Raw genomic sequence first — 22,109 nt, 5'->3', positions numbered from 1 at the left:
TATTTTATTTTTTTATTAAAGTTACCTTTCTGAAGGCATAATTATATCACTATAGGCTATTTATAAATCATTTTAGCTTGAGGATGCTTTATCAGCTAGGATTTGTAAAATAATAAAATATATATAGGCTATATATATATATATTTAATATCAAGTACATTTCTAAATATAGAATTATCATGATAATTTTTGTGAGTGTTATTAATATTAATATCTATGGCTATACCAGTCGGTTTTAGTCTTTGCAAAATCCTAAAAAAATCTGCATATTAGGCTTGTCACAAGTTAATACGATGGAAACATCTGTGTGGTTTAAGTACAATAGATGCTACCATCTGTCATGATGTAATGATGGTCCTAAAGCAACAACAGCACTGGAGCCTCTCAAACCCGGTCGCTGAACTCCTTCAAACAAACAATGACATCAACTTCAGCACCAACACCTATTCAGCATTTCTCAGAGAGGACTGTACCGCTAGAAGGAACTAGCTTGTGGTCTGCATAAGCAAGCAAAAAGCACCCTTGAGTAAAATCAGATCAGTTATTACCTTAAATGAAAATGAAACAATGGATAGTTAATTTATTATGCAAATTAACATTTAATAATAAAAACATTTAGATACAACATATAACATTGGGAAGTCTGTAGCCAATGTTTCTAAATGCTGCAGTATTGGAGTGGCTCTGCATGCACCTCTGCAGATTACCTCTGTGTACCGGGAAAGGCAGAAAATGGTGGACGTTTTCTTTTGGGAAGAGAGCCGAAGGGAGAGGAGGGGAGATTCTTTTCCTGCCTTGGCCACATCTGTCGCCATGCCAACAGTGTACTTAGACTTTGGCTGGGTTATGAGGGGAACCTGGAAAGTTTACAGTGGGCGGCAAGGTTTGGAGCTTTTATACCACACAGGCATACTCACAAAAGCATGCAAAAGACTCGTTGAATGCTTTTTCTTTTTTCTTTTTTTAAATATGTTGCATGGTTTAAAGCTAGACAAATCTCTCAGCAGATTAAAGCAAGATTAAAGCAGGTCAAATCTTGCAACAGATGTACTGTCCCATCCAGTCATTTTGGATTCATCAAACAATACTGACTGTAGCTCAGACGACATAATCTGGTTGAACAGATAAGAGAGTTAGATGAGCAGAGGACGAGAGTTGAATATATTATATATATACACACATACATACATACATATACACACAGTATATGCATGTGTGTGTGTGTGTATATAATATATATATATATACACACACACACATACATTACTGTATATATGTGTGTGTGTGTGTACTGGTTTTTGTGGTTTACGGGGACAAAATTTGTATAATAACATGGGTATGACAGAGGTATTACAATTTGAAGGTGGTTTATGAGGACAATGCCTATGTCCCCGTAAAACAAAAGGCTTAAAAAAAACATACTAAATGGTGTTTTTTTTTAATCTAAAAATGCAGACAGTCTCCTGTAAGGGGTAGGTTTAGGTGTAGGGTTGGTGTAGGGCAATAGCACATACAGTTTGTACAGTATAAAAACCATTACGCCTATGGAGAGTCCCCGTAAACCACTAAAACAAACGTGTGTGTGTGTGTGTGTGTGTATGTATGTATGTATGTATATATATATATACACACACACAAGTTAGTGCTGTCTAACAATTAATCACATCCAAAATAAGTTTTTGTTTCTATCTATCCATCTATCTACACACACACATAAATTCTCTGTGTATATATTTTATATTATATAAAATATATATAATACACATAAAAAAAATTATAAATACACTATTTTCTATGATTTTACATATATAAATATACTCAAAACTATATCTATAAATAAAAGTACTTGCATTAGCATTGCTTATAATTGAATACTATGATTTTTATTTGTTAAAAAAAAAAAAAAGTTTTGACTGTTACACCAAAGCCAGCTTGTGGTGGAATAAAGAGGGTTTTATTAAATTACATGATTATGTAAGTTAAAATAAATTCTCAAAATAAATAAGGCTCAAACAAAAACCTTAATGTACTATGCTGGACATTTAGTAAAACAGCGAGTTACATCACCATTCGGCTCTCAAAAAGCCATCCCTCCACCCATCACCATCACTATTCTGGTAGAAAATGAGTATATGACGTCTCTTTCTGTGAAATCCACTAGCTCTTCAACTTTAAATAGTGAAGCACCATTCTCTCTTTCTCTCCGAGTCTTTCTCTCTTGTTCGCGCTTTCGTTTACTGTCTCTGAGGAAGGACAGATTGCACTGTGGGCGGACTTCCACACAAGTGTTTCAACACTTGTTCTCCCTCTCTGTCTTACTCACGATTTCTTTAATGTCATGCACACAAGCTTTCTTCCTTGTGTTGGTAATAACAAATGTGTGGCATGGGACCAGTTCCGTTGTTTATTAGCGGTCAGATTTCAGCCCCTGCAGCACTCCTGACCGAATCAATAATGATGAATACTCTGTCTTCTGTGAGTATTGCAGGGCTGTCTCTGTACTCGGATAATGCTGATGTTACTGGAGCGGTCTGCTGCAAGCTATGCTAACAAATGCTAATAAGCGAGATGCCACTTCATAATCAGTGCCAGTCCAACAAGTACACTGACTACACTGACTGATCTAATAGGCTGATCTTGTTATTCATCATTCATCTGATCTCAGAAAATAAATAAATGCATACATAAATACATACATTTATTTAAAAAACAAATTCAATTTAGCTATTTTTGCCTTTTCACAATGACTTTCAATGTATTTGAAAAATAAATAAATAAAAATAAACAAATAAATAATACATACATAAAATTTTCACGTTTTAAAATTATATCCCATTTTTTTTCTTTTTTTACTTTTTTTAAAACATCATCTCTAACTTTTGCTATTTTTTTCTATTTCATTATTACTTTAAATGTATTTGAAATAACAAATAAATTATGTTTGAATGTAGCTATTTTTGCCTTTTCAGTTACTTTCAATGTATTTGGAAAATAAATAAATACAATTTCACTTTTTAAAATTATATACCACTTTCTTTCTTTCTCTTTTTTTACATTTTCTCTAACTTGCTTTTTTTTTGCTTTTTCTTAGTTACTTTCTGCTTATTTGAAAAACAAATTCAATTTAGCTATTTTTGAATAAATAAATAAATTCCCATTTTAAATTCACACAGTTGATATTTTCTCTTATTAATTTTTTTTAATAATCTGCAACTTTTGATATTTTTCCTTTTCATAATTATTTTCAAATGTTTTTGAAAAAATATTTTAAAAAACAAAGTAAATAATAATAATAATAATAATAATAATAAGTTCAGATCCGTCAGAAGCAATTTTTATGGAAGACAAATATTAGGGTTAAACTGTTTATTCAATAGAACAGAATAAAATTCATTTTTTTTAAATAAAAAAATACATTTCCGGAATTGGATTTAAATGGAGAACAAATTGAAAACTTGTCTTCTGCTTATCAGCTTTTGCTCCAGAGTAAAATGTCAAGGTCTTAAATTGTGCCAGAAATTTCACTATGAACTCAAATATACATTTTGATTATTTTCAATTTAAGAATTTCATCCTATTTTAAGAGAAACATCTAAGACAAAGTTGATAATTAAATAAAACACAGCTGGATCTCCAAGTCTCCCAATCTAAGAGCAAATAGGTTCCTTTGTGATTTTACATAGCTATAGATTAAATGATCTAAGAAATAGAGCTCATTTATGTATTGTATGCATTTTGCATTAATTTGCATTAAACTGAAGCTGGTAGTTACAATGATAGTGGGTGTTAGATGTGGCCATGACTCTACACTGAAATAGATGGATAGAAAGAGAGAGAATGAAAGAGAAAGAGAGAGGGAGCGTTGCTGTGGGTTACCACTCTATAGAGGAGGCTCTCTTCAGAGCTGCTTTCTGCGGCAGACGGGAAAATGTGTTTTTCTGTGCGTGTTTATGACAGTAGGAGTTATAGTGAGGACTGTGTGTCTTTGCAGAGATAATGACAAGGTTCCAGAGGCTGAAGCCCACGAGGCCTGTCATTCAGCACAGATTGTGTCACACAACACAACGTGATGCCTTAAGGTGAATGTGTGTGTGTGAGCACATTTGTATTCATGAGTGTATTTCTAATTTTGGCTAAGTGAGATGCTGCATCAATCATAGAAGTTAAGAAGAGATATATCTATATATATCTATATATCTATATATCATTTTAAAACATTTTTTAACGTAAAACAAATTGCACCAATAAATGAAGGTAACTTTACCTAAAATTCGCACCCTTATTTTAAAATCTCATTCACCTTTCCATTTCAAAACAGTCCAGATCCCAGTCTGTCAGCGGGGGTGTGGGAGGGGCTCCAGCTGACATGTTTCACAGATGTTTGCTCCTGTAGTGGGATTGCCAAACCAGTGCAAAGGCTTTATAACCACAAAAAGGGCCCTGTGCTCCACCCTATGGGCCCCTCTGCGGCTTTATGAGTCTCCCAACAGCTTGGAGTAAGCAGTGCAGCAAATGGCCAACAATGAGGGGAGACACAGTTGTTGAAAAATTACTTCCAGTAAAAAATCCCGACAGTAATATTTCAAGAACAGGTGTCCATCTGCACTCGCTGGGCATTTCCCACTTTATGAAATGCATTTTATGGCACTGGTAAGAAACTAAGTTTGTAAAGTGTAATGCTTAACGTTCATCTGTTAAGACGTAAATGTAAAGGGGTGCAGAAAAGAGAAAGTATGCTAGTTTACAAGTGGCGGGACAGAAAGAGCAACTGAAGGATACAAGGAAATCAGAGAGGACGGCTGAGAGTTAAAGATAATGCGAGGAGGAAACAGGCCAGACGGTGAGATGACTCTGCCAGACTGTTTACTTTGCAGCTAATAATCATTACACACACACACACACACGCACTGTGGTGGTACCACTCAATAAGAAAGAGCTTTACTATAAATAATTACCATATTTATATTTGCTGCACAGCTTTCGCTACAAATAAGTTTAATAATAAGATGAAGCCTTATCTGAAAGTTTAAAATCACTTTTAAAAGGTAAAAATGTGGTACAATCCAATCAAAAAGTTCCCTCTCAACGGTAAAGAATTAATACCTAAAGGCTGACAGAGTTAAAAACAAACCCGGTCATGCTGCTTTGAGTTTGTGCCTGTGGTCTGTCCTTTCACAAGCTCCTTCCTTGTGTGTGTATGGGGTCAGATCAGGCTTCAAACAGCTGACTGGACCCGTGTGTGTTTGTGAGCGGGTACGCACATGTAAGTGTCTGGAACTTAGAGAGAGCGAGAGAGAGAGAGAGAGAAAAGCAGAAAGCTTCCAAGGAAGTCTAGTCACATGAACGTCGGCCTGTGCTTCCCAGCTGATCATATGGTTGTGATCTATCAAATGCATAACCATATAATGCAGAAGAACGTTTTAAACAAAACCTCAGACAGAAGTGTCTTACTAATAACACGTATTTAAAGAAAACTGTAGACTTTACTATAAATATGGTAATGTGGTTTAAAAAACTATTTAAAAACAAGACGTTGCTATTTAAGCAAATGGTCCAGCTTGCTTTATAAAGAAAGAGGCTGTCTCATAAAACTCCTCCCATATTTTGCTGGACTGTTTGTGTTGGAGCCTGCGGGCCTGGCATGAAAATTGTATTCCCTAAAGTGGACGACTAATCACGAGAGCCAATTCTGTCGACGCTCCCTTAAGATCTACACAGAAAGCGTGTGTGTGATTTTTAGTGGCATGATGTCATGGAAAGACCCGCAATTCAAACAGACCTTTAGCTGTGATGATAAGAGTTTAAATGATAACTCAGTAAATGTGACGAGTCTTGACCTTATAAGTTTATATTGGTTTGAACTGACACATAGGAAAGTTTACATGAAAGCCTATTTCCTTGTCAGGGCAAAAATAATAAAATAATAAAAAAAAGGTAATTGCATCTTTCATCCACAATTGTGACTTCATTTCCTCTAACTGCAAATAATAAAAATGCTAATATTTTATATATGTCTGCAATGGGAAATTGAACACATAAAATTATATATGTATATGTGTGTATATATATATATATATATATATATATATATATATATATATATATATATATATATATATATATATATAAATGTAACATATGTGAACAATGACAGTATATAATGTATATAACAAATGTGACAGTAAACACTACCAAAAAATATCTTATAAATAAATACCATTCTTTTGAACTTCTATCCGTTATAGATTCATTATTAAGTAGCGCAACGGTTTTCAACTTCGATAATAAAAAATGTTTCTTGAGCAGCAAATCAGTATATTAGAATGATTTTTGAAGGGTCATGTGATACTGAAGATTGAAGTAATGGCTACTGAAAATTCAGCTTTTTATATACTTTTTTTATACAATTATTTTAAATTGTAATAATATTCAAAATATTACTGTTATAACTATATTTGTGTTCAAATAAAAGAAAAAAAACTACTTACTTTTGAATGGTAATATAGTTCAATGGTAATAGCTTGAATGGTAATATAGTCTCTTTAGAATTTTTTTAGTTAACATTCTCATAATTACTTTTTTATTTTTTTTTTACTTTGAAACAGACTTCTAAAGATTTGACAGTCCATGAACATGACTAACACTAATGTGAATAAATGAGGACGGTGTTTCACAAGCACTGCGATACTGACTCAAAAACAATGTCATCTTCAGACCTGTCATCACTCGACCATAAAATCCTGCTTCCTCATGTATCATAGTAGTGAACTGGGTCAAAGACAGTATTTTGATTGCCATCCATCCTTAAAACAACTACAAAAGGTGCTTTATTCATTCTGTCATATGGGTTTCACAATAATATTACATATCACTCTCCCAAGATCATGTTGACTAATGTTGTACAGTACTTTCTGATAGTTCAATGAGTGTTTCTAAAACCAGCCCATAGATTATGTCAATTAATTGAAACCTGAAGGGACAGTTCACCCAAAAATTCTGTCATGATTTACTAACCCTCATGTCATTCCAAACCTGCAAGACTTTCTTTCTTTTGTGGAACATAAAAGATGATATTTTGAGAAATGTCTCTGCTTTTTTGGCCATATAATGGAAGTCAACGTTAACCAAAACTGTTACCAACATTCTTCAAAATATCTTTTGTGTTCTAGAGTAGAAAGGCTGTCAGTCAAACACAAAAAAGCATGAAACTGCTGGAAACTTTCTGAATTGAATAAAATAAATGATTATGGCTTTGATAAGATGTCAAACCTGCAGACTTTGTGGCACTTTCTGAGAAATTTTAGCTGGCTACCAAGTGAGTCAGTGTTTGCCAGGCTCTTATGATTCATGACAAGCTGGAGTCTGATTCTAGGCGCAAACCAAGCTGTGGAATTTCAGCTGGGAGCTTAACGAAAGTATATAGTGAGTATTATTAGCTTGAGAACTAATAATAACAGCAGAAACTTACATTTTACAGAGAACAAGTGGAGGAGGTAGACACAGGGTTTTTTCATAATTATTCAGTTGCCTGTTCAGCAGGATTGTCTCACTTTGCCCTCTGTTGGACTGGAATGGGACTATTGTCCAGTTTCACTATACACTGCCTCCTCCCTCCTCAACTAAAACGAGCAATATGCCATATGCAACTGGTAACACTTCACTTCTGATGACAGATTAAAATAATAACCAACCAGAAATGATACTGTCATCAACAACGTAGGTTTGCCGTTTGACACAGTAAGCACATGAGTGGACAGGATGCTGGGCCCCTACCTTGCTTTTAGCAGTCATCTTGCGCAGGAAGCTCAGTGTTCGTTCCAGACGATTTCCTGAGGCATCCTCTTTGTTTTCGTGCCCCTCAGCCTTTATTTGCCCTCTATCTATGTCCCAGCCTGGAGCCGCAAACTCACTGTCTATACTGTATCAGAAATTAAAAGTATGGATATTTGCAGTTGAATATGTTATGATATTTCTGATTAAAACAAGCCAGGACTGAGACACACCTGTGAGATGATCCTCCAATCTGATGGTAAGAAACACTCTCTAGATCACACCGAACAAGAAAAATTTTCTCATTGATTAGAGGAAATAGAATTTGGATTGCACATGATGTAATGCTGTCTTCTTAATATCAGTTTCAGTTTCACTGTCATAAATAATGAGTCAGAAACATAGTGGACATAAAATATTTGAGCACTTATTTTTAGGGGGGAAACAGCATAATAAAAATAACAAAAAAAGTGAGGAAAAGAACCACATAGGAAATATAAATTAATGGTTTCATTTGAATTAATTTGTGAACAAGCTGGAAACCCCAAACATACTCAACTGACCATGACAGTAGGAGCGTGGGCGAGGGGCGGAGCTTCTAGGCATCTGCTGCATCATACACAGGCTGGGGGCGGAGACACTGCAGCCATGCATCTGATTGGACTGTTCCTGCAGGACAGATTTACAAAGCAGTTATCTAATTAAAATATTTCATATACACTACTGTTCAAAAGTTTGGAGTCAGTATGTTTTTTTATGTTTTTGAAAGAAGTACAGAAATACAGTTAAAAACAGCTGTATTATGAAATATTATTACAATTTAACTTTTCTATTTTAATATATTTTTTAAAATGATTATTAACAATAATTAGTCATTTAATTCTGTGATGGCTGTGAAGCTGAATTTTCTTCAGCCATTACTCCGGTCTTTAGTGTCACATGATCCTTCAGAAACCATGCTCCGGGCAGATTGGGGGCCCGCCGCGCTGAGGGAGAACGTTTAATTGAAACAAGGGAACGAATATAGAGCCCTGCACAGGCCCAGCCCTTGTCCGACAGCTTATCAGAATTCTCCACCCGAGTCTGACCCGAGCCCGTGTCTTTTTTTTTCTCTCTCTCTCTCAATTCAATTAAATTAAATTCAATTCAATATTGCTTTATTGGCATGACTGTAAAAAAATACAATATTGCCAAAGCTTGAAATATATGTGGAGAAATATAATAACAATGAAAAGATCAAAATAATATAATAAAAACCTTATAACAATATAAACTTAAATAAACAGTGTAACAAATAAGAACTTATTATGTGAACATTTCATACCACAGTGTTTAACACATAAACACACACAGGCTGAGGGTCACTGTGGCGGACAGTAGGGAAACACACTGAGGTCAGACGTAATACACTCTCTCTCTCTCTCTTCCCCTTTACACAGCTGCTGTTTTTAATGGCAAAGTGGTTATATTTCATTTAGCTTCTTTATTAAATTAATTTAGAAACATTATTGAAACATTTTATGTTTGTTAAATTCAAATTTTTTTTTTTTAAATACCAAGCGGCCAGTGCCAGATCAGTTTAGCCTTCTCAAATAAACACGATTTGAGACAAAAAAAAACTTCATGCATTTCACAATATAAATTAAAACATTTAAGACAAATGTGTGATAAATATCAAATCGTTTGTGCTAAAAGTGGAAGCTGAAGCGTGCTTTGAAGGACATGGAGGCGCTAGCAAGATCACTTGCATTTTTTTTTCTTAATAAGAGTGGAAAATTTAAATATGTCGTAATTTTTCCTCATAAAGGTAAGAGTATACATCATTTGAAGCTGCAAATAATTGTATTTGTGTGCACTCACAATATCAACAAAACGTTTTGCTTTTGTAAAATAAAGAAAACAAACAGGGTAGTCTTGATCTTGAGCAGGAACAGTTCACAAAAACTGCAAATACTTGCCTCACTGACATGATAAATATATGTACAGAATGCTATAAATTACTACTTTACAATGAAATAATTCTAATCAAAAATTAAAAACTCTTTCATTAGCCTATGTAATTCGTAAAGATGCATTTCTCTCTAAAGGCGTGTCCAATGAGGAGATATGAGAAGTCAGGTGGGCAATGGCCCACCCACTTTCAGCTGTGGCCCCCCAGTGAGAAGCTGGTAATTTTCCAGATGAATGTTTTTTATTAAACAATAATAATAATAATAATAATAAACGTATGGTTTCAAAAAGTAATGCTTTACATACAGTAAATTTTAGTTAACGTTAGGCAATGCATTAACAATGAGAATTACATTGGTTACAGTATTAATCTTTGTCAACGTTAGTTAATAAAATCAACTTTTTGTTAGCTCAGGTACAGTTAACAGATAAAACTTTTAATTTTAATAATGTATTAGTAAATGTTGAAATTAAAATTAATGTTAATCAATGCTTTAGAAGTATTGTGTATTGAATCTTTGTGCTGTAGGCCTATTTTCTGTCGCCAATTTGATATGCAGTTTTCATAAGCTACACCTTGCCCACCCGGTTTTATGTAGGCCCACCCACTTAAACGTTTCTGGCCTCGCCCCTGAATAAAATGTAGGCTTATAGATGTTTTCGAAACTCTAATTGATCGATATCATGAGACATTCGTTTATATTAAATTGTTCAGATTTCTTTTTTTTCAATATGCATTCAAATATTTATTCATGTTTATTTCGTGCTGCAAATATTAAAGAGGAAAATATCATTGATTCACAAACCGCTTGAACTGAGGCAAATGATGGTACCTCACTACAAATAAAAGAGTGCAAAACGCATTTATTATTTGTATCTGATCTTAAAATTTACAAAAGGATGAGACTTTGTGTTATAATAAAAAAGCACAAAGCTTATTGCGATTAGTGGGGTGGCTTGCGTGCAATGAATGGACTTGAAAACGTTAATTATTATTTCCAAGCATGTATACCGTAATTAAAACAGCTTGTGAATAGTCACGTAACGTTATTTACGTCAGAAAAATCAACAAGTTAACGAGTTGGAATCATTTGGGGGGCCGTACAAATATTTTGCATATGGACCCAGGGCTGACTTGCTACGCCACTGGCACCACTGTAGAATTTAAGTATACATTTTTGTCTAAATTTATTGGAATCCACTGTAAGTGAACGTTCAATATTGTGCTGTTTGCATATGTACACTTATTTTTCTGAACATAAAGTGCATTTCACATTTTCATTGAATAAGGTACAAAAATAGAAGCTGAAACTCAATCCATGATCAGTGAATTAACTTGCTGCTCCATCTTGATCTCTGGATGCTTAGAAGGAGGCTACTAACTGTACGTATACAGTACATAGTAATGCAGCTCACAGAAGCTCTGTATGTGTGTTCTAACCTCCAGCACTGATCGATGATGTTCCTGATGCTCTGCTCCAACTTCCTCCTCAGTAAGTGACGTCAGGGAAGCTTGAGTGACAGACCTGCGGGCTTCTCGAGCTCTTTTTGACCTCAATGCACCGTTTAGCACTAAGGACATCTCATCCGGGTCCAGATCTTCAAGACTCACACTAAGAGAGAGAATGATCATTAAATTCACATACATTGTTATTGCATAACATGAGACATCAAGGTAAATAATTGAAGGTCAGACTTGTTTTTTGTCCTGTTGTCTGATGACTATCATTACAAATTACCACAAATTATAAGTTGCACAGGACATCTGCAATAACATAAACAAACCTACACATATGTAAACACAAATATATACAAACTCATAACATTATAAATTTAAAAACTTCGATCTTACTCTTTTCTCCTCCTTCGGATGATTTTCTTTAACGCTAACCTGAAAATGAGCTGCAGTGTAATGTAAGATCCTGACTGGAGAGACCTATGTATGTCTGTGTGTTCTTATCTATATGTGTGTGTGTGTGTGTGTGTGTGTGTCTCTGTCTCCTCACTGAGTACATTGGCACTGGCTGGTGGTGATCTCACAATAATAGTCCACAGAGTGACACAGTAGAGGCCCTATATCAGGACAGCCATGGACGAATGTGTGTGAGTGAAAGAGTTATACTGCACAACATTGAATAAAAATAAAAATAGATACTAGGAAGCCTATATAAGTGTAAAATAAACTTTAAGTTTATTTTACAAAAGATTTTTATTTCAAATAAATGCTGTTCTTTCTATTCATTAAAAAAGTAAAAAACAAATTATAATAAAGTTTAGCCATCATGATAATACATGTCAGTATAAATAAAGTCAAAGTCACAATTTTCAGTTATTTTTATTTATTTATTTTTTAATTAAGGTAGAGCACACTTGGACCATTCTAAAGTGTCACTGAGGCCTCGTTTACACTAATGCATTTTCGTTTTAAAACGCATAACTTTTGCTGCGGTTACGCCTATCGTTTACACTACTCCGAGGTCAAAAACGGAGACTTCTGAAAACGCTGCAGACCCCGTTTTAGTTTGAAAACTCCGGGGTGGCGTTTCAGTGTAAACAGACCAAAACGGAGACTTTTGAAAACGATGGCGTGGCTGCCCAAATTCTCTCTGCGTATCCTTGACGACTGTGTAAACAATAACATCATGCTCATTACTGTACCCATAGATATGTATGGGTAGATTCCCCAATTCGACCACTCCAAGCATGTAGACGCATCTGCCATCTAAATAATAGGGATCTACCTAGGGCTGGACGATATGGCCAAAATTTATATCACGATATATTTCTTAATTTCGGTCGATGCGATATAATTCCAATATCGATATGAACACTATTAAAAAAAGCCTCATAAAAACTGCCAAGAATGCCCACAACATATGTCTGTACCTACAAAAATGAATTTGCCAAGTCCTGTTTTTTTTGCCAATTTGCCAATGTTCACCTTTTATTTGTATTTAGCCTTCATACAAACAAGAAATGTGAAATCACTGTCAAATAAACATCTTAGACTCACCTTATTAATATTAATATCTTTAACTTCAAACTATAGGCTAACATACACTACCAGTCAAAGGTTTTTGAACAGTAAGATTTTTGTTTTTTAAAAATTTTCTTCTGCTCACCAAGCCTGCATTTAATTGATCCAAAATACAGCAAAAACAGTAACATTTTGAAATATTTACCATTTAAAATAACTGTTTTCTATAAGTTATTCCTGTGATTTCAAAGCTGAATTTTTAGCATAATTTCTCCAGTCACATGATCCTTCAGAAATCATTCTAATATTCTGATTTGCTGCTCAAAAAACATTTATTATTATGTTGAAAACAGCGGAGTAGAATCTGATTCTCTGCCAGTAGGAGGCGCTTTGAGAGCAGTAGAACTAGCGGTTTCCTCAGTTATGGCTGTAATCTAACCAGCTTCGCTCGTGAACGCTACTTTATCAGATAAAATGAAAATGCCATCAAAACTGTTCTGAAGACAGTATGTTCCCTTCAGAGATACATTCATATAAATCACCCGCTTTTTGAAATGTGCAGTGCTCATGTTTATTCAATGAAGTCAAAAGCCACAAATAAATCAATGTATGGGAAACACTGGTAATGTATATCAAAATATCGGAAATGTGTTTAGAAATCATATCACCGTTATTGAAAAAAATTATAATTGCGATACATATTGATACTGAATTATTGTCCAGCCATAGATCTACCTATACAAATCTATGGTTGTACCTGTATAAATGGTCATCGTAATGTAAACGGAGATAGTTCCTGAAACGCAGTGGAAACGGGGATCGTTTTCATTCTAAAACGCCATTTTAAAATGAAAAATGCACGAAAATGCACTAGTGTAAACGGGGCCTGAGGTAAATGTGTTTTTTACCTGCGTGTGTCATTGGGTGGATATCCCTGTGCCACAGCTCCAGGTTCCCAGCTGTGTCTCCTCCAAAGGTCAAGCTGAGTCAGGTGACGAGTGGCAGGGGAGCGTAAGGTCACGACTGGTGGAGAGCAGTGAGGAGGTGAGAATGAGGAACAAACAGGACGAGGAGAGGGAGGAGGAGTGCTCGACATCTGGGTGTAATGAGTGAGAAAACAAACAATTAATGCTAAATTATTGGCAGATAATTGGCACACACATTGTTCTTTCCTCAGACAAATACATATGCACAAATTCATACCGTGTCCATAAAGTCAGGCAGCTCCTCAGGGCCCATACTCAGATTATAGCTTCACTGCTCCCCCTACAGATCAAAATATAACATTACTATTTCTGAAAAATGTGCTTGGGTAAATGGTTCAAAAAATAAAAATCATAATAGAAGTTATATCCATTACATCTGTTACATACCCAAACCACCACTAAAGCATGACTAAAGTCAAAATTATGCATATAGCACTTTTCAAAATACAAACTGTTTCAAAGCAGCTTTACACAAAATCATAATGTTAATGTTTCTAATATTATAAAGGATGAGTCACCCAAAAATGAAAATTCTGTCATCATTTACTCACCTTCATGTCTTTCCAATCCTGTTAAGTTTCTTTCTTCTGACGAGTGTTTAAACAAAAGAAGATATTTTAAACAGTGTGGGTAACCAAAGAGATGATGGTAACCATTGAAAAAAAATACTAGGCTATGTAAGTCATTGGCTACCGTCAACTTTTTGGTTACCCACATTGTTCAAAATATCTTCTTTTGTGGTCAACAGAAGAAACTCATTTTTGGGTGAACTATCCCTTTAATGCCTTAGCCACATCTAGCAGTTTTGAGCTGGGTGATAATATAGTTTACAGCTGAGATTTTCTACTATACTATAACTTTGCACAAGTATACTGTAAGTATGCACATAAAGTTGGATAAACTAACTATCTGATTTTATACACACATTGTAAATGCCCAAGGAATGGTGCTGTATCCAAAAACACAGGCTGGTTGTTTATGCTATTGGATAGTATCTTTTTACTTCTAAAAATATGTATATTGCTCAATTACTTTAATGTACTACTTTTTTGTTTGTGGTTTATAGTATACTTAATGTGGTTTATAGTATACTTTATAGCACCTCACGCGGAAATAGAGAAAAACGGCAGCGCTTTCAAAGAAAGCTATTACTCTAAAAAAGGGGAAAATAGATTCATATATAGATACTATAATGAATTAGAATATAAAAACATTATGTAAGTGTTCATACTGTTATTATTTTGTAGTTGTTTGTTTAGGTTAGCAATAGGCTATTTGTTACCCTGGACCACAAAACCAGTCTTAAGTCGCTGGGGTATATTTGTAGCAATAACCAAAAATACATTGTATTGGTCAAAATTATTGATTTTTTTTTTTTTTTTTTATTGCCAAAAATCATTAGGACATTAAGTAAAGATCATGTTCCATGAATATATTTTGTAAATGTCCTACTGTAAATATGTCAAAACTTAATTTTTGATTAGTAATATGCATTGCTAAGAACTTAATTTGGACAACTTTAAAGGTGATTTTCTCAATATTTTGATTTTTTTGCACCCTCAGATTCCAGATTTTCAAATCGTTGTATCTCAGCCAAATATGGTCCTATCCTAACAAACCATACATCAATGGAAAGCTTATTTGATGTATAAATCTCAGTTTTGAGAAATTGACACTTATGACTGGTTTTGTCATCCAGGGTCACATTTATCGCCGTCATTAAAAATAACAACAAACAAACAAACGTTTTTTAATTATTTTATACCTGACATGGTTTCTGTGTTCTGCAATATTTAGCAGTAGCATACAAATGTAATGTTTTGTTTTACATAGTGATTACAAGATTGTCGTATTCAAGTGCTTTAATGTTGGAAAGAATAAAATGTAGCATCCCATTAGTTGACAATCATAAACATTCACCGTGCTATACATGCTGTCAATTCTGGAATTTCGGTCAAATACATGCTTATTTCACAGCTTATAAAACATACAATATGCTTCACATGATCGTTCATATCTAGCCTATAAATACACTACTTTAGCGACAAGACAAAGGGATGCAGTTGTTGTGAGAACAGCATTGACAGCAGCAATGGTTGTCCCCTCCACCATGTTTAAAGTTTATGACCCACCCAACTCGGAAACTCGAGTATCAAAGTTATTTCCGAATTTCCCAGTAGTAAATACGACTTGAGAGGCCTTTCATATCCAATTTCCGGTTAGGAAACTGGTATTTACGATAATTCCGATATCACGTGAAGGCAGCAATAGAAACGGACAATCCCCAGTCCAAGGACGTGAACAGTAACGAGTTGAAGGTCACGTGTTGTCATCTCGGCATTACGGTAATTACGACATGGCGTGAAGGCAGCATAAATGTGAGCAGTGCATCAGTGCTTGCACAATGTTATGAATGGTTATCAGGGCATTATATGGTTGCTAAGGTTTGCTGATTAGCTTTTACCACATTGTTATGCGATTTCTAAGGTGTGCTGGATGCTAGGTGGCTGCTTTCAAGCAAAAAGTCAAAAGAGCCCACCCTTAAGTCACTACATATGACTACTGGTGTGTTTATCATCTGCCAGATGAAAGTCCGTTCTTGCCGTAAGGTACTTTTTTAACCTGATGTGACCCTTAAAAATGACTATTATTGGTGTAACCTAACATAGTCAGGTTACTCGGTCACATAAAATATTTTTGACTTTCATAAAACCAGTTAATTAGATGTTACCAGTATTTCTAGCATATGTAACTTTTTTGCAGTGTAAATAAGCCTGTAATATGATATCATATCACAGTTCAGTTTACCACTGCAATAAAAGTCCAGCACACACTCTCATAAATAAAGGTACAAAAGGTGTCACTGGGATGGTACCTTTTCAAAAGGTACATGCTTGTACCTAAAAGATCCATTTTGGTACCTTAAAGATACATATTAGTACTTAAAGTGTACATATTTGAACTTAATAGGTACAAAAGTGTACCTTTTGAAAAGGTATCGCCCCAGTGACAGCTTTTATCTTTATTTCTGAGAGTGCATGAGAGAATTCATCCCATCATAAAAGCTAAGCCATTTTACAATTCATTAAAAAGAAAATGTGTCGCAACCTCACAGTGTTACAGGGAGTTTATGGAAAGTGAGTGATGGGCTGGGAACGTTTTCACTCCAAGAGTCTGTTTATCTCTCATTTTACCTCCCTCTTCCTTTCTTCCCCTCAGTCTCTATGGTTATCGCTTATTACATAACACTGTTTTGAAATCGTCTGGAGTCGTTCCGCTTCCATCCTTTTCTTTATTCCTATTGTAGTAGGAATGCATTGTGGAGAACACATATAACCATTTCCTCTCACGTAAAATGGCTTCTGTCTCTCTCCAGTATTCCTGTTTGCAGCAAATACTAAAAGGGAGTAATGCTCTGCAAATAATTTGTCCATGAATGCACACGTCACAAAGACACAGTCTGCCAACAGGCCAAGATAAGGCCGTTACCACCTGTTCCACACCTTTGTGTGCAAGCATGTACAATTAGAGAAAGTGAACGGACTGTAAAAAGGAGAATGTAGAGGTTGGGACTGTAGTGATCGAAGAGGTCAAAGTTCATTGTTTTGTTTCATTGCACTGTATATAATGCTTATCAAACATTAATCTTTGTTCTTAAACACAGTATGTTTCTACTGTCTTATGCCATTTTTTAAAAGACATCCTGTCATTTATTCAAACTCATGTTGTTCTAAATCAAAGGACTTTATGTGCCAAACTTCAAAAAGGAAACAACAGCACCATAAAAAGATCTTAAAAGTCGTCCATACAACTTCTGGACTATATTAAAGACATAATTTACAGACAATCTTCTGGGCAGTTCCACTAAAACTGGATCACTGAGTCAATAAGTTCAACTCATGAACCAAATAAAGTCGATTCATGAAGGAATCATCTGTATTTTGTGAAATGGATCAACTGATGCATTGAATAAACATATGATCGATTCAAAAGATCTGATTCAAGACAAAAGAAGAAAATGTTAATGAAAAATCTGGTTTATCCGGGATGCCTAAAGTTTTTTCTCCAGAACACGAGTATGAAATATGCAAGGACAAAATCATTAATAATTACATTTGCCATAGGAACAAATACATATTTATTAATAAAAATAATGGAAAATACAGTTATATTTTGGCTGCTAAATTTTCACCTTTGGCAGGTGTGGCATTATTTTGGACTAATCTGTGTACATCTCCTCGACACAGATGTCATAGCTTTTAAAATTCCACAAGATCATCACAAGATTACTGATAATACCATAATCACATTATGTCACCATGAAGGCAGCCAGCGCTTTTTTCTTCCCGATGCATGAGAACAGCAACTTTCTGTCTTTTATACACCCTCTGACCCCTCCTTCTTAGTCTTTCACTCCTCCACCGCTCCTGGGTCTCTTTTCCAGTCCTCTCCCTGATACATTTACTTTTGCGTACACTCCACCCTAAATTTAGAGTATCTCCAAACAATGGATAGATCAAATTACCTCCTGATTCATTGCTCAACAGAGGCGTGGAAGTGGACCATGGATTTTTATTGAACATATCTGATGATATTTAAAGGTGAAGTGTTTGATTTCTGCACTGCTAGCACTGCAATGGCATGGCTGAAAGAATAATGACTGTTTTCAGTCAGGTTTCCTGAACACTTCAGTCCATCTGCCTTTGGTCAAATAAACAAATATTTCGCTTCAAATACCACTGTTATGCCACGTTGCATGTTGGTTGAATGCTTTTAGCTTATATTGCTAACCATTATAAATTTAGATGTAATTAGGGTTGTGGGGATTTGATGACAAAAACATTTGGCTATATTATAAAAAAAAAAAAAAAAAGATTTTTTTTTTTTGTAAGAAATTATTCAGAAAGGATGCTTTAATTTGATCAAAAAAACACTAAAGTATCCTAAACAAAATTATCACAGAATGATTTCTGAAGGATCATGTGACACTGAAGACTGGAGTAATGGCTGCTGAAAATTCAGCTTTGCCATCACAAAAATAAATTATTATTATTATTAGAAGAAGGAGGAGAAGAAGAACATGCATTATTTCATCTTAGTAGTATTATTGACAAATGACCTACATGCAAAGTAAAACCTGCATCTAGTAAAACAAAGCACGTATTGTTCATTACTCTCTAAGAATCACGCAACATTTTGTTGTGATGGCTGAAAGGCAACAACTTTCTTTCCAAGCTTTCTTTTAAACGTCCTGTGATTTTCTTGCAGCCTATGTTTTTATTCCCCTCCCTTCTTTCATAATCCACTGATGTCATGTTCACACTGGGTCCCTCTCCCAAAGAACAAACATGTTGGACAATAGGAGAAACTACAGTGTACAATGAGTCAGGGTGAACTACAGGTCGGCAGCTGCGTGCAAGTGTGTATGCATATGCATGTGTTAGTCTGTGTGGTGATTGCAGGTGCATCACTGGAAAACTGCATTCAGCTCATGACTCACCCAAAAGTTGTTACCATTAGCAACTGGAATAGCATCTGAAAACTGAGGCAAATGCACTTTTGACATTTCAGTGGAGCCTGAATTGTACTGCAGAACTCGTTTTGTGAGCTGCAGGGCCATCAAAAAAGCCAATGCACCTTACAATTTAAAAAGTGACAGTTCACCAGGAAAATTCAAATTGTAATTTTGTACTCACTCTCATGTCGTTTCAAACCTTTATGACTTTCTTTCTTCTGAATGAAATGTTTTAAGAATGTTCACACTGCTCTATTTTAAAGGGATAGTCCACCCCAAAATTTAATTTCTCTCATCATTTATTCACCCTCATATCATTGCAAACCTCTACTGTTTGTATCAAAGATAAAGTATTATTTAAAGGTATAGTCCAGCCAAAAATACAAATTCTAACCCTCATGTCATTTCAAACCTGTATGACTTTCTTTTTCCGTGGAACACAAAAGATATGTTGAAGAAAGTTGGTAATCAAGCAGTTTCAGGTTTTGTTTTGTTTTGTTCATATGAAGGTCAATGGGATCTGAAGCTGTTCGGTCACAAACATTCTTTAAAATATCTTCTTGCGTGTTCCACAGAAAAAAAAGAAAGTCGTACAATTGACTTTGAGTAAAAAATTGAGGTTAAGTAAATAACAGAATTAAAATTTTTGGGTGGACTATCATTTTAAATACACATTTGATCTTTAATTTAAAAAGGGGGCAAAATAGTTTAGAAAAACCTTGTATCTTTAATTTTCCTTGTGCCCTCTCACTTCCAAAATTTCTACCCCCCTCGCCACCTTGTGTGCTGTCAGTCACCAAGTGACTATAAACATAGTCCTCCACCCCCTCCAGTTTGTCACCCCAATTCTATTTATCCCCTCTTCCTTTTCTTATTCGCTGTGAAGAAGGCCGCATGTATTCTCAGAGGGGGGTTCTGACTAACACAGAACTCTTTAGCATGCTGAATAGCTCTTACTAATGACTAGATCTCTGTTTGCTGAGGTTAAGAGGTTTCCTGTATATGGCAGACTTTGATCAACTCAAGATTAACTGATGAAAAGCACTTCAAGTTCTCAGATATATACAGTAGATCATCATTTAAATAATCTGAAGAATCATTGTCAAATCATTAGACCAAGAAACTCTAAAAGGTCAAAAGATCAAAAGAAATGACACTTGAATGCAGGGAATGACCTCGCTTCAAATGCTCCTTCGTAAGAAATCAATGCATTTGCAATCAGATCAACTGTTCCTGAGAATCTCAGGTCTGATCTTTAGATCAGCAAAATGAAACGGAACTGTTTTAAAGTTACAGAGTTCCAAGAAAGCATTCCCATCATATTTGCAGCATGAAATAATGAGAGATTCCTTGCTTACGACACAATGACTTCTATGGTACTTCCCCCCCCACATAATGACACAGTTAACAACAACTGTGCTGTTAACACACTTCAGACTCAGGCCACACACATTCACTGTGTTCGCTGACCTCTGTTTAATGTTTTTCTATTTTGTTATTGCCATATATACCATTTCATTGCAATTTATAGGTCAGTATCAGTATTTTTTTAATTTATTAAAAATAAATAAATATTAATAATAATAATAGTAAACTGTAAAAATAAAATATATTGATAAATAAAAAAATAATAATAATTGTAATAAATACAAATATTTAAATTAATTATTACAATATAAATAACATTTATCTAAAAATAATGTAGTATTTTTATAGGCTATATATGAACACTCATTTAAGATGCCTATGTATTATTTAATGCTATATAAACGGACCCATGTTTGTCTCTTTGATGTTATACATTCATCTGTCACTTTCCCCATCTCCACCGCAAAAAGATCCTGATCCTACTTACTATGATCTTTTCTGTGTCAGTTTCACCCCTAACCTCTGCTTTCCCTGGTTCAATCCTCTTTGCTCAATCTCTCCCTCTTTTCTCTCTCCATGAAGTCATGTTTTTAAACAGAACTCCATAGGTAAGAAAACCAGCAGGCCCTCACACAAAGGTCTCAGGTAGCACAGGGGCCCCTGGAGATTACAGACACAAAGAGCTTTCTCTCGCACACTCAATTACACATTCTCAACATCCAAATAGCATTTCCTGCTCCTAATCCTTTTCTTTACTCTTAACTGCTGTCTTTGTTTACTGAATGAATACAGAAACGGTAACGCGCACACACGAACACGCACAATTAAGTATTTAACAACAACATAAGGGATGATTAAACATTTTAACATTCATTTTTGAAAGACTCTTTGAAAAAAAAAAAAAAAACACTGTATAATGCAGGAAATGTAGCCTACATTTTCTTGTCCGTTTACTGACCTTATAAAATCGCTGAACAAGTAATGGCACTTTTTAAAAGACTTAACCTGTGTTAGATAACATATTTCTTTTTCTTTTTCTTTTTCTTTTCATTTTTTTTTTTCATATCTCATACAGTCTCAATGCGTGTTCCCACTTAATAAAAACAGTGTGTAATAACTTTTAGTAACTTACCTACCAGCTGTAATGTTGTGTTTATATTCTATCCTAACGTCTTTCTGTCAATTTCATCCAGACAGACGCTCCTCGAGGTTTACTTTGTCTTCAAAAACATTTTAAAATCCTCTTGGTGGTGTGTTCATCTTAGCGGCGTAGACCAGATGGTTTCCGAGACGTTTACACTCATGACATTACCGGACAAACTCCGGTAAAGTACATCATCATGCACTCGCTCATCGGGAGTTACTGCGCTCGCGCTCGCGCTCGCTCTCGCGGCCTCTGACCAGTGCCGTGGCCACGCCCACATTGGTTACGACACAACAGGCCCAGGTGTACTTCTGTGGGACTGCATTTATGGCCATTTAATTTAGACAACACACTCCACATGTGTGTTTAAGACAGTGAAGGAAAATTAGTTCGCGCTAA

General features: G+C 35.1%; 1 protein-coding gene across 2 annotated transcripts; it reads right to left on the bottom strand.

Annotated features, from left to right (window-relative positions):
* Positions 1 to 223: 223 nt before the first annotated feature.
* Positions 224 to 21,994, bottom strand: LOC131525594 (uncharacterized). Of its 2 annotated transcripts, none has more exons than XM_058753418.1 (8): positions 21,699 to 21,994; positions 13,901 to 13,963; positions 13,606 to 13,793; positions 11,162 to 11,333; positions 8,334 to 8,439; positions 8,004 to 8,043; positions 7,774 to 7,918; positions 224 to 857 (listed from the first exon to the last, which is right to left on the bottom strand). In XM_058753418.1, exons 2-8 carry the CDS (start codon positions 13,934 to 13,936, stop codon positions 600 to 602), a joined length of 945 nt encoding a protein of 314 aa, XP_058609401.1. In that variant the 5' UTR covers positions 13,937 to 13,963; positions 21,699 to 21,994; the 3' UTR covers positions 224 to 599. The 2 variants fall into 2 exon arrangements, with proteins under 2 accessions (XP_058609401.1, XP_058609402.1); XM_058753419.1 differs by having other exon boundaries at positions 723 to 1,112.
* Positions 21,995 to 22,109: the final 115 nt, after the last annotated feature.

Source organism: Onychostoma macrolepis, chromosome 19, assembly GCF_012432095.1.
Source record: "Onychostoma macrolepis isolate SWU-2019 chromosome 19, ASM1243209v1, whole genome shotgun sequence".
In the NCBI taxonomy this organism is placed as follows: Eukaryota; Metazoa; Chordata; class Actinopteri; order Cypriniformes; family Cyprinidae; genus Onychostoma; species Onychostoma macrolepis.
This window is presented reverse-complemented; position numbering and strand designations above follow the sequence as displayed.

Excerpts from the sequence above, each read along its gene's own strand:
- LOC131525594 (XM_058753418.1), bottom strand. The coding sequence starts at position 13,936 with ATGGGCCCTGAGGAGCTGCCTGACTTTATGGACACG. Across the intron at positions 7,919-8,003 it reads ATTGGAGGATCATCTCACAG|TATAGACAGTGAGTTTGCGG; the intron begins GTGTGTCTCAGT and ends TTTCTGATACAG. Across the intron at positions 858-7,773 it reads AGATGACTGCTAAAAGCAAG|GTTCCCCTCATAACCCAGCC; the intron begins GTAGGGGCCCAG and ends TAAACTTTCCAG.